General features: G+C 40.4%; 1 protein-coding gene across 9 annotated transcripts in view; it reads left to right on the top strand.

Annotated features, from left to right (window-relative positions):
- The window catches only part of RASGEF1B (RasGEF domain family member 1B), a 562,507-nt gene that overhangs the window by 407,727 nt on the left and 141,017 nt on the right, over window positions 1–13,763 (top strand). For 5 of the 9 annotated variants that reach the window (XM_087434486.1, XM_087434485.1, XM_087434484.1 and 2 more), the window contains one exon: window positions 7,263–7,346. In XM_087434486.1, the coding sequence (XP_087290612.1) occupies window positions 7,263–7,346 (84 nt within the window). Of the gene's footprint in view, window positions 1–5,856; window positions 5,916–7,262; window positions 7,347–13,763 lie in introns of all 9 variants that reach the window. The other 4 variants (XM_087434489.1, XM_087434490.1, XM_087434488.1 and 1 more) reach the window with 1 other exon arrangement.

The raw sequence follows: 13,763 nt of genomic DNA, 5'->3' as shown, positions 1-13,763 counted from the left end.
TGATATTGATTCTGTTTTGCTAGGATGCCTTGGATTCATTTTCTAGGGCTGCCATTACCAAGTACCACAGACTGTATGGCTTAAAGAACAGAAATCTATTGTCTCACAGTTCTGGAGGCTGGAAGTCTGAGATCAAGGTTTCCACAGAGTTGGTTTCTTCTGAGACTTCTCTCCTTGGCTTGTAGATGGCTGTCTTCTCTCTGTGTCTTCACATGATCTTCCTTCTATGTGTGTCTGTGTATAAGTTTCCTCTTCTTATAAAGACCCCAGTCATTTGGATTAGGGCCCACCCTAATGATCTCATTTTAACTTAATCACTTCTTTAAAGACCCTACCTCCAAACACCATCACATTCTGAAGTACTGGGAGTTAGGACTTCAATATATGAATTTGGGGAGGACACAATTCAGCCTATAACATGCCTCTTACCCACTGATACCTTTCCCCAAATTTGCTGCCTGTCTCCGAGCAGCCCCCATCTGCAGAGACGCAGGTTACACCATTCCCACCTTCCTCCCTCCCTCCTGTTGGAAGCTCCATTGTGATCAGTTTAGATCTGGACCTCTTAGAGCCCATACTTCTGGAGTCATCCAGAGTATGAAGTTGACCTCCAGTAACATGTGGGAACTATGGAGAACTATTTCTTCTCCTATGTGATGTTTTCTCATGTTTGAATAGATGACTTCCCATTTTCATTTTCCTTCCTATCTTTTCTGAACTCCTAGAGAATTTAGGGTTCATATCACACAAGTGAATGGACCATTGTGTGGTGTAACTATCACAACTTGTTTTTGAGTTTCCAAAGAGATATATAATTTTTATGTATTGTTGATTGAGTGTTATTGCCTTATTGGATCTTCTAAAAAAAAAAAAAGCAAATTGTAGGCTATACTTCCTACTGCTGAAGAAATGGAACCCCAAAGAGGTCATATGTCAAGTAAGTATCAAAGTATCAAAGCCATTCTCAGATCCAAGTCCTCAGACTCAGAGGCCAAGCCTCTTCCCACTTTATCATTGTTATCTTATTCATAAGGTCCTTAGAGCCAGACATATACTTATTTTATAAGCATTTACTTGTATGCGCCTATGTGTATTTTATTAACTCGTAATTGATTACTTTTTGAAAATATTTGAAATATTTACTCATTTTATAGACTTTGTGTTTTATTTTAAATAAATTTAAAATTTTTAATTATGATTTATAATGTGAAAGTTTCAAATATTTTTTAAATTAAAGAATAAGTATACCTATTTAAACTTACTTAATAAACTTTTAAATAATCTATTTGTACCTTCTATAATTGTTATAATCTACAATTGTAATTTTTATTGAAACATTTTTATAAACCTTTACATTACTTATCTTATCAATATTTTTGTATATAAATTCTTATAAACTTAGCACAGAGCTAAGCTTATAGTACTCAGAGCGTAATTTGTTGATTGATACTAGGGGAGGAAATCTATTTATTAAATTATGATAGAGATTCATAGATACCTAATATTTCACTCTGAAGAGGGCACTAAGGAAGAATAACAATAAAACTTTTCATCATTAACATGAAAAGTAATATTAGCACTTATTATGTAAGTTTCTTTGGCTGAGCCGAATTTTAATTTAAATCCTCCAGATGAGCCTATGATGTAGGTATCATCCTGTTTTACATTTAGAGAAATTGAGGCTTAGCATGATTCAGCAGCTTACTCAAGATCTCAAAGCTGGCAAGTTATGGAGCTAAAATTTGATCTCGTGCCTCTGACTCCATGCTTATTATTTCACTGTGACATAAGCTGAAAAAATTACAGGATAGAGACATAGTCAGCAATTACTCCTTGAAACCAGGGGCATATTGGGTACAGACAGTTGAAGCCAATAAAGCCTATAAAAGGAGTGTTGCGTTGTTTGGTTGGTCACCTGACGCTGAGTTCCTAACCTCTGTGGCCCTTAGTGTCTTCATCTATGAATACAAGGTTAATTGTGGCATCTTCCTCATAAGTTTGCTTTATAGAAAAAACAGTCGTGTGTGTCTGTGTGTATGTGTGTGTTTGGACATGCATACATATATATATATGTATATATATATGAGTGGCAGCTATGTAAACCAGTGCAATGCTTTTGAAAAATAATAATTGGATAGTAAATAAGAAGAGCCATAAAAATGTTCATATTTTCGGCACAGGAACTCTACTTCTAGAAATATACTTTAAAGAAATGATTCAAAAGACAAAAAAACAGGTGTATTTGCATAGATATTAATTACAAGGGAAAACAGTTTGATAGTTCCTCAAAATGTGAAACAGAGTTACCTCATGATCTAGCATTTCCATACCTAGGTGTATAACCAAGAGAAATGAAAACATACATCCCTTAAAAAACTTGTACTGAGTGTTCATAGATGCCTTATTCATAATAGTCCAGAAGTGGAAATAGCTGAAATGGATGAATAAAATGTGGTATATCCATTCAGTGGAATATTTTTGGCAAAGGAAGAAATAATGGATGAACTTTGAAAATATTACTCTCAGTGAAAGTCATGGCAGACCACATACTATATGATTCCATTTATATAAAATATCCAGAATAGAAATATAGGAATAGAAAGTAGTCTAGTGCTTGCCTAGGGCTGGAGGAGGGAACAGGTGGGATGGTGAATGACTGCTAATAGGTAAAGTGTTTCTTTTGGCAGAGGACAAAAATATTCTAAAATTGTATTGTGGTGATGGCTGCACAACCTTACGAGTATACTAAGAAACATTGAATTGTGCACTTTAAATGGGTGAATTCTATGGTCTGTGAATTGTATCAATAAAAGTGTTTTTAAAATTTCAAAAAAATTAGAGGGAAAAAATGGAAATAATCAAAATATCTATCAAGATATCAAATACGTTATACTCTATTGTGTTGATGGAACATCATGTCAGTAAATATTATAAATCCAAGGACTACGTAACAACACAGAAAATATGTAACGTGATAAGTGGAAAATGTGTAAGAGTGTGATGCAGAGTGGTGTTGTGGCTAAATATACATGCATTTGGATAAAGGCTGGCCAGAAATTCAGAGGAACAAGAGTGTAGTGAAGGGAATGTGCCTCCATCTTTCAGAAGTCTCATTAACGTTGTTGAGTGTTTCGAAAGCACTTGTTTTAATGTTCTTTATAATGGTAGCCTTGTGGTAGGTACAGGTGGTACTGAGAAGCATAAAACATAGGGAAGGAAGGAAAAAGCACAAGGGACATTTTAAAAATCAGCATGTAAAACATCCAAGAAATGGAAATTTAAATGCAAAATTTAGCAGAGCATTTAAGGGAAATGGGTACCAAGGGAGGTGCTGAAGAATGTATAATCAGGTCCAGCTCTAACAGGATTCTGCCTAGAAAACTTAAAAACTGGAATGCTTGTGAGCATGTTCTCCCCTGTGACCCTTTCTCTGCTCTCAAGTTTTGAGGGGAGGGGATTTTCATATATTGGAGCTGGTGTAAGTCTGTGATAATAACCCAAAAGGAAGTAGGAAAACTTAGCAGTTTGCACAGTTTACTTAAGTTCACCAAAATTGTACTGGAGTGTGGAAAAAGGGAGGAAGTCTGGTCAAGCCTGAGTGAGTCAACGTTTAACGGCCCTCCACCCAGTTCTCCTCCCTTCCCAAGGCCACCTCACCTCTGCGTCTGTGCGCTTGACCCTTGCAAGGAAAAACTCCAGCTGGGATGGGTGGGGCGAACCCAAATCCCTGCTGGTTGGCCTCAACCCTCAGGTTGGGGAGCTAGAGAGAACAGGGGCCAGAGCAATGGTGATGATCTTTATCACATCCTTTGTCAAGAACTTTCTTCTTCCTCAGTTCCCACAGAGTGTTTGAAATATCACAGTTCTCTCAACATTCTAGGTCCCAGAAACAGCTCGTGGCTTTTGTGAGGAGCAGCTAAAGTGTTGTGTTAGCAGTTCTTTAAAAGTCCTCTGCAGATGTGAGGTGCAGTTATTTTTGTTCCAGATAAATAATGAGTTGCAGGCTGAGGTTGGCTAGAGGGATGGCAACCTTTAAGGCAGAATCTGCTTCCTTCTCACAACAGAAGACATTGTTCGGAGCCCCGAGGTGTGGGGAGGAGAGGCGGGCAGTTGATGGACATCAACGTCCGTGTTTTCTATGGAGTCTAAAATCAAGATTTCTGAGGGAGGACGCATTCTTTCCTTCAGAGCTATTAGGATTGTTTGAGCTGCCCAGTGATGCTCAGTCAACTGGCTGAGCCTGCCAGATGATCCCTGCGTCCTTTCTCCTTAAAATCTTAGGTTATTTCTGTCCTTTTGCACCAGGAGTTGCTCTTATATTTCAGGCACCAGGACAAACTCTGAAGGTTGTAATTACAGTTCAAGACCTTAACTGCTTCTTTGGTCTCCTTTTAGGAATCCAGTCTTAGAAAAGTAACACGGGTACCTTTCCTGTGGAGATCTCTGAGCAGTTCTGTAGCTTCTCAGGAGTGCTCTGAAGTTATTATGGGAAGCAGCTAAGGGGGCAACGTTGCCCTCATTTTGCAGAGAGCTGGGGAGGATGGCTGATGGGCCTGAGGCTTCAACAACTTTTCTCTAATTCTCTCTTATTCCACTTTGTCCAAGTCCATTCTCAGCGCCCCCACCCCCACATTTAGCAAATGGTGAGTTAGATGTGAAGCCACAGTAAACACCAGCCCCCAGCCACTCAACACCCCAACAACAACACAAAACCCTGTGTGGAAAGCCTGAAATGAGGAGAGGAGATAGGGAAAGGGAAACACTGTTTAGTAATGACTATATGCCCCACACTGCTCTGTGCTTTGCATATGAACCCTTTATTTCAGAAATTCCTTTCTGTGTATGACCCAGAATCATCACATATTTTCCCACCAAACAAATAATATCTAGATAAGAAATCTATGTTTACAACTGTTGGGTTGTTTTCGTCTTAAGTAAACCCAGAGCAAATGTATCAAGGGAATCTTTAGCCTAAAGAAAATCAGGCTGCACAACAACCTAAGAAAACTAGTTACATGTTGCCATAGCAACTGGACCAGCCTCAGAGCGAAGGGCAGAGTTCCTCAGATTCATCTACTGCATCTGGAGATTGACTTCCTCGAAACAGAATCATGTGTCCTGATCATCAACACTGAACCTGTTATTTTTGTTAAGAAAAAAAAAAGTCTTGCAGTCTCAAGTTGATATATTTTGGCCTTTTCCCTGGTGCCATTCAAGGTCTTTTTATCTCTGAAAGGTGAGATTTGGTAACTGGATCCTTTGGAACTTTCATTCATGCATTCACTGACATGGTTGGGACCTGAGCCATGGGGTTTGATAGTAATTAAACTTTGATGGCTGGAACGTGACCTGTGAAATGAGTTGCTAATCTCAGTTTAACTCCTAATGGACGGAAATCCACATCCCTTGGAGTCCAACCATAACCCCTGTTTTCAGACCATGGGAAGAAGTCAGAGGTTTGCTTGGCTTCTCCTGAGGGTAAACGGCAGGGCCTCTTACCCGGGAATTATGCTTTCCCTTTCTAGGCCACAGATATCTCCGCAATTAGTCTCAAAATACCCTGCAAGTTGTGTGTAAATAACACAAACCACATTTACAGGCAGGGCCACCCGGGTCGAAAGTACAAGTAATTTGCCCAGGATAAGATAATTAGTAACAGCAGGGTTAGAGATTCCAGAGGGTCATACTCCATTCCTTTGCTACAACCACTGAAAAATCTTCCTTTCGCTCAAGACACATGGCCAATTAATGGACAGCAGGAGGTGGGGATGGGTCAATACTTGCTGATTCATTTTAAAAGGTCATATTCATTTTATGGGGTTATTGGTACCTGCAGTTAACTTTTTTTTTTTTCAGTAACGAGCCTCTTGATGTCTCCGCTAACAAGATCGAAAAGAGAGTGAAAAATGTCTGTGGTGAGAATGAGAGCTGGGGGTTGGAGAGAGCTGGATCTGGTGGGGTGTTTTGGAAATTAGTGACTATATAAAGAAAAAGATTCAGCTGACGAAAGGAAAGATGACTCTAATAGACAGCACTTACATGTATATCTTAGTCTGTTTGGGCTGCTATAACACAATACCACAGACTGGGTGGCTTATAATCAACAGAAGTTTATTTCTCACAGTTCTGGAAGCTGGAAGTCGAGATCAGGGTGCCAGCACGGTCAGGTGAGGGCCCTCTTCCAGGTCACGGACTTCTCGTATCCTCACATGGGAAAGGTGGCAAGCAAGCTCTCTGGGATCTCTTTTATAAGGACATTAATCCCATTCAGAAGGGCTCTGCCCTCATGACCTAATCACTTCCGAAAGGCTCCACCTCCTAATGTCATCACCTTGGAGATTAGGATTTCAACATATGGACTTTGTGGGGACACAGACATTCAGACCACGGCAGCGTATAAGACCTGTGTTAGACTGGGAAGGGTACAAAGATAACTAAGACATGAGTCCCATCCTAAATAGCTCACATTCCCAGCAGACAGTGACAAGTACTCTAATAATAGCACATGGATCCTGGGGTAGGGAGAGATTTATTCTGACTCTAGTCAGAAGTGGAGGAAAACAGTGAAATGTTTCTTAGGGAAAATGAACTGGGCTTTATGGGACAGATAGGTAATCATAGGCAGATATTGAGGAAAGGATATTTTGGGAACCAAGAACGGCACAAACAAAGGCATAGATCGGAGTCTGTTCAAGAAAAACACATGGACCAAATGTGGCTTGAAGTTTAGGTTAAATTGTGAGTTGGAGCTGAAGCTGAAAAACTGAAAAAGAGCCACATTTTGGAGGGCTCTGAGAAGGAGGTAGAGAACTTTGGACACCATCCCGTATAGAATCAAAGATTTGAAAACTAGAAGTTTAACTGTGGTCAGTGTTTTTATGCAATGAGATATTAGTAAAGTTATTTTTTTTTTAAAGGATTCACGTAGTCTGATCTATGTTCTAGGAAGATACTTTAACAGATTAGGCTGAAAATATTCTGCATTTATGTCACCATGTGTGTATGAATTCCTTCGAAATATCATAAATGGTTTTGTAATATGTCCTGTACAAGGTTAAATGAGTTTGCACAGACTGCACACTGAAGATGCCCATACAAAAATGCTGACTCGAGTATTTCAAGTTGTCATACTTGGGTATGACAACTGTTAAGTTTAAGTGTTCGAGACACTCTTGTGAGAAACAGGGAAATGGCTGTGTGCAGCAGGAAAGACAGCCAAGTCCCTGAAATCTCTCTCTCTCTCTCTGTTTCCGTTCTTACAGGAACAGCAATGGAAACCTTCGATGTACAGCAGCATAACTCCAGTCTGCTTTACAAGCCCTCTGATTGAGAAGCCAATTGGCAAAGTAAGAATGAATCCTTTCTTGTTGAATAGTATGATTTGAACCTGTTGGCTATTATTTCTTTTTGTTTTGAGCTATTTAGATGAAATAATCAAATTGATCTCATAAAAGTGGCTGATAAAATCCAAATCTTGAAGTGTTCGGTTGGCCCTAGTCTCACTTGCCCTAGGCAAGATGTTGAGCTGAGATTCCCTTTCCTCAGCCTCTGTCTCTGCTTCCATCCTGATGATGTCCTCTCCTAGTCCCTTCAGTGTCCTGGTTTCCCAGCTCTTTGACTCACCTTCCTCTGCCCATCAGAACTTGTTAAAAGGAAAAAGGGTGCTTTTAGTTATTTACGTTGTAGGGGAAGAAAAAAACGTTTTCCTCTACTCTCTTAGGTTCAATACCCAGGGTGATGCAAATTAAACTGGAAAAAAAAAAGACGGAAAAGGAAACTGGTACGGAAAAGGAAGACACCTTTACAAATTTATGTTACCTGTACAAAGGGAAATTTATCCCCTGCTTTTTGACAGAAAGGGGGAGGGCAAAGAACTTTTCCTGCATCTGCTGTTTCTCAATTGCCTTTCAGCTCAAACTAATCCTTATGCCAAAGTGGCATATTTTGGGGTGGCATATTCTGATTCCCTTCAACGTGTTAGTGTGAAATCCAGCTACAATACTACCTCTTTCAATCATATTTGTTATGTAAACTACCTTGTGGAATGAAAGACTTTGCCTCTAGAAGAGAAATTACAGGTTTTTGCCTGAATTGCTACTGTTCTGAACCTGAACTCACACCCATTGGGCCCACTGGGGAGTGTAGAGCCCAGCGGTGAAGTGTGGGCTCTCTGTAGCCAGCCTGCCTGGCTCACTCCCAGCTCTACTATTCACTGGCTGTGTGACTTTGAGCAAGTCACCTGTAAAAAGGGCATCATAATAGTACCTGCCTCATGGGACTGTCACTAGGATTAAATGATGTAATATAAATTCACATGAGCAAGGATTTTTTTTTTTACCTGTTTTGTTTGCTGTGTATCCAAGCACTCAAGAAATTATGCAAATAAGCTTAATGAATGAATAAATGAAAAACAATTCACATAGTAAGCTTAGAGGAAATGCATCCTTGATTGGCTTATCTCAAGAAATGGGAGCTGAAGAAGGGGGTGTTATATCTCAAGGAGAGAAGCAAAATTTCAGTGAGTGTATCAAGGACACTTTCCAGGCCCACCTTACCAGAAGGACCACAGTCTACCTGGCATACCCACCCCCTTCCTCTCCTTTGCTACAGCAGTGCATCTCTGGACCACACACAATCCAACGACTGGGATGAAGTACAGTCACTGTCGGAACAAGTCAGAAACAAATTCTTTCAGTAGGGCTTTTCCCTCCAACTTATATGCAGGCAGAACCAGAGTTTTTGCAGTTTTTAAGAGGAAATGAATCTATTTTCTTGGCAATTCCTGGTAATTTTGCTTTGGCGGCAAGCCCTGCCATGGCAGCTGTCTGTAGAGTGTGAAACCCCGGCGAAACAGGAAGCCTCCTGCCCGTGCTGTCAGCACGGCTGACGTTTCGCAGGCCTCGCAGGGGGCAACCCAGGCTCCTTGGGACTGAGTTTCTGTACTTTGTGTTCAGTGAGGTCTGCACTTCCCCTCTGCTGACTTCAGTTCTAAGTGAGAGGAGTATAATTTGGCGCAAAGATTAAAACAACAAACACACAAAACACACCCTGAACGTCACAAATTGTGTTGGCACCTGCTGCAACATTCACTGCCTTGCCCTGCCTCTGTCCCCTCCAACCCCTCCAGGTTTGACTTTGTTTATAGAGGTTCTAAAGAGACCACCACTTTATGCGGATGGAAAGAAGCCATTTCAAAGGCTGAGGTCAGAAGTCAATAAACCCTAGAGGGGTCTCTTTTGATGAAATTTCATTTCAATCCAACAGACAGTCCTGAGTTTACTCAGTGTTTTCCTAGACCTGATCAGAAACATGAACAGCAGTATAAAAATGGTAGGGAATGACTCTTTGGAGTGCTTTTCAGAGAACAGAAGGAGATCAAGTGCAGTATGGCCTTTCTTGGTTGTGATATTTCACTATGTGATTCTCAGGGCTCCCTCCCCGGCCAGGGCGGAGTTAGCAGGTGGGTGTCTGTGCAGTGACACCAGGACTGTCTTGAGTTGAGTGGAATTGCTCCCAAAGAATACTCTTACTCTCTTTTCTTCCCATAGCTCTGGCTTCTGGGATTAATATGCTTGCTGTAAAATACTTTAATGAATTCGTTTTGCAATCAACTCTGTTATCCATCCATCCACCTGGAGGGAAAACATGATGCCAAAAATGTAAGCAAAGTCAAGCTTTAATTACAGGAGTCAATGGAAGGCAGTGTTTGGAGTGGATAACTGAAGCCTATGGTTGATCTGCCTAGAATCAAAACTCACTACTAAAAAACTTTCTGTTGGGTGAAAGGCTGCAAGTCGGACCCAGATGCGATTTCTACCACCCAAATTATGGTGCCCCAAGCTGAACCAAGGACCAGTGTTTCCTTGCTACTGGGGGAGGAAAGGTGTTGTGAAAACACCAATTGCAAAACAGAGGATTCCAATGTAAGCTCATAATAGAAAAAAAAATATTTTGGAGCCAACTCCAATCTTATAACTAAATGATAACTCACTTCATTAATGGTTATGATTAGAGGGTAGGAATAAAGGAGGGAAACGTCTTGGAGCAGAGAGGGTGAAGCCAGATAAATCACTCTGGGCAGCAGGCAAGCAAGCCTGGAATGTGTGATTATCCACCCTCAGATCAAGAGGAGTTGGGTGTTTCATTTTACATAATTGGAGTCAGTGCCTTTAGAATGGAGCATACAAATTTATGTAAATAAGAATGCAAATATTAAAAATATGTGTTGTGGGATTTCCAGGGGATGACCTGGCAGCTTTGTCTTCCTTGCGTTTGCAGCTGCTAAATATTGTGTTGTGAAAGCTCAAGATGAACTTATTTCCCCAAATCCCACAGTGTTATAACTAGAGGACTTTCTTTGTAATTTATAGGAGATACTTTGGAGAATGAATTAAGACGGACTACTTTAATGTATTTGTCAGTCAATGTGTTACCCCCAAGAGGTTGCACAGGCTAACAGTGAATGCAAAAGGGATTTCAGGATTTCAATAAATTAACGGCAGATTCAAAGTGGACTATTGAAAGAGAATTAGACAATAATGATGGAGACAAAAGCAGGGATTTAGGGAGATAGGTAACATTAGAAGATAGCATAAAATTCAACCACCAGGCTCTCCCACAAAATTCTCCTTGGTGCTACGGGGAAGACAAGAGACTGGGCTGAAAGAAGCCTTATTTCAACTCAGCAAAGCATTGTGTAGATCACGCTAAGTCAAAACAACCTGATAAAGTGCCATGACCTTGGCAAACTGCAAGAATACAAGCAGATGGAGCTGTTTTGGATTAGGAGCTGCCAGTGACCGTGGCTATGACGACCTGCCTTTCTCAAAAGAAATTAGGTGACAGGTAAACTTGTCCTCAATCAAGAGAAGTATAACTTGGATGCATTATTCGATTTGACCAGAAGACCATGGAGAGATAAACCGCCGTGAAGGACAGCAGTGTTATTAAATGGAAGGGTGGCTAAGAAAGTAAACAAGGCTCCCCAGGCTTCCGTATTTGTGGGTGAGAGGAGGGGAAACTGGAGGAGCTAGGTGGAAGTAACTGGATAAACAGCAGATAGCAAGAAAGGAACTGGTGAACTCAGAATCAACAATATATAGAGCTGTTTTATTTCAAAGTTGGGCCGCATCCGTGGGAAGAAAAGAAATGGAGGTACCCCTTTTTACAGATTAATCTTTAGCTCCTTTTAACACTGGAGAGTTTTTCTCACCAAAGGAAAGTTTAGCTGAGCACACAGGGGCCATTTTAAGAATAGTCTTCTAAGTCACGGCCCACTGAGAATCACTGAACGTTACATCATTATATCATGGCTGGGTCTGGATAGACAGCACTAAGTCTATGAGAAGTATCTTGAGAATTAATACGCAGTATTGACGGCTCTCAGTGACCCAAGAAGATGGAGAAACCAACCCACAAACTAGTCTGTGGCCTATTGCTACTTCCAAAAAAAACACCAAAAGTCAGGAATGGAATAATCAGAACATAATAGTAATTCTGAGCAAAGCGAGCTGCTACAAATACTACAGTTGTAGATAAACATAATTTTTAATTTTTTGAGTGTGAATGGCCCTGACTTGGCTGGATCTCTTTCTCTATGCATTTATTTTCTGGTCACTGAGGCAAAATGCATTAAGCCAAGTATTTTCCTTCTAGGACATGTTTTACAAGATGAAAGAAACTTTCAAGCTAAGGGGCCAATTGTCTTCTTTTTCTGAGATAATGGATATTTTAGTTGGGCATATGTCCACCCAGCTAAAGAGCACAGTTTTTGGACTTCCTTGCAGGTAGACACGTCTGTGTGATGAGATCATGGCCAATGGGGTGTGAGTGGAAGTGATGTGTGCTATCTCTAAGGCGTGCTCCTTCTGCTGGCTGGAATACAGGTGTGGAAGCAGAGCTGGAACAGCCGCCTCAGACCAAGAGAGGATGGCAGAGAAACAGCATGGAAGAGTCGGGGTTTCTGAACCCATGGAACCACTGACTGCTTGTGTCTGGACGGCTACTGCCTGAGACAGAAATCAACTTCCATTTTGTCTCCATGACTACCAGTCTGGCCATTGGTACAGTAGCTGCAACGGTATCCTAGTGCACAGTTAAAGCAGAGGAGAGAGTGGGCTGCGTGATCTATTGGAAGTCACAAGTCACTTAGAAGCCAGTGAAGGTAGAAGGCAGAGCCTGGTACAGTAAAGATCAGGTTTTTGACATTTAGTTGCTGACATCTATCTCCTAAATTGAGCCTGGTTGAGGAAGGAGAGATAAAAAGGCTAACTTCTAGCTCTGAGAGCAAGGTGATGAGCAGAACTCTGCATAGCAGAGAATCGCGTCTTTGAGTTCTGAACGTAGTAAACCCAGATATCTATCATATACTGAATTTTGGAGAAGTTCTGCATAGAACGGAGGCAAACAAATTTCTACTGAAAATACTCAAACTCAAGCACTGTAGTGGAACCCCTTATCTGGTCAAATAACATTTCTATTGATACTTATTTTATGTAAAAGCTGTCATTAGTTTGAGAATATTTATAAATATCTTCACACATGTATTTGGCATAATATTCTATTGTTTCATCGTCTGAAGCAGGTTTGGATTCCCAGGGGCAAACATCTAGGGCTCCAGCTCTGGCTAGAACTCTATCACACAGGATTTTAAGGGAGGAGTGAGTTGTTACCTCATACCTCATTCTGGATCCCTTCTCCTTTTATTTGACATAAAATGACACATTATTTTTGCTTCATAAATTAACCCTCTAAAACATCAGCTGTTACTGCTACCACACATTAGAGTCCGTGTCATATTTTCCCATCGTCTCTTTTCTCAAAATGCCTGACCCAATGACATGCACGTAGTAGGCAGGTGGTGCTTGTCTATTGATGGTTAAATAAATACGGAATTTTAGTTTGTTATTCAGTGAGCTATTTTCATCTTTTTATCCTTGTTTATAATGGTTGTTGGAAGTAGTATTCTATATGAACGGCCTACTATATCTACTAAAGACAAAGAATTTATTAAATCAATACCATTGCACTGTCCTGTAAATATTAAATAACCAGAGGTGGGAATATATCCTTTAAACTTAGATTTTTGGATTCTCACTACCACCCAAGCACAACCTCAGCTAAAGTTTAGATCCATTCGTAGGAGTTCAACTGGGTGAGAAATGCATCCTGATGCACAAGCTCAAGAAGTCCCTCCCTCCCAGCTTTCCCAACAGGCAAGATGGCGCTATAAACAGGTTTGATCAGCTCCAAAGAGTTGTAATGACATTTAACAAGTATGCTTAAAGCAATGGCAGTTCACTTTATGTCCTCCTGAAAGCACATAGAAATTTTCAATGCCAGCTCCCAAAACCTACAGAAAATAAATAAAATATGAACAATTAATATCTGTAGAATATATATTATTAGGTTTAAAAAATTCATTAATTCAGAAACAGATAGATGCCTATACACTATAAAAATGAGAAACAACAAACAAAAATCATTCTTATTCTTCTGATCCTGCTGTACAGCTTATCTATAAAGACTGAAAATATATGGTACAACCTGTGTGGACTAAATGCACAGCCACATCGCCATGTACTTGATGTTTAAATATGAGATAAATGTTTTGTTAACAACACACACACACACACACACACACACATACATACACACACACACACAGAATCACCAACCCTTGCTATTGGGGACTGTGCCATTCTCAAATGTCATGGAGTCATATTTGTATTACAGAACTATTGTTTATTCTTTCCTTGTCTCAA

Source organism: Ceratotherium simum, chromosome 8, assembly GCF_057802395.1.
Source record: "Ceratotherium simum simum isolate JZ-2026a chromosome 8, ASM5780239v1, whole genome shotgun sequence".
Classification (NCBI taxonomy): domain Eukaryota; kingdom Metazoa; phylum Chordata; class Mammalia; order Perissodactyla; family Rhinocerotidae; genus Ceratotherium; species Ceratotherium simum.
This window is presented reverse-complemented; position numbering and strand designations above follow the sequence as displayed.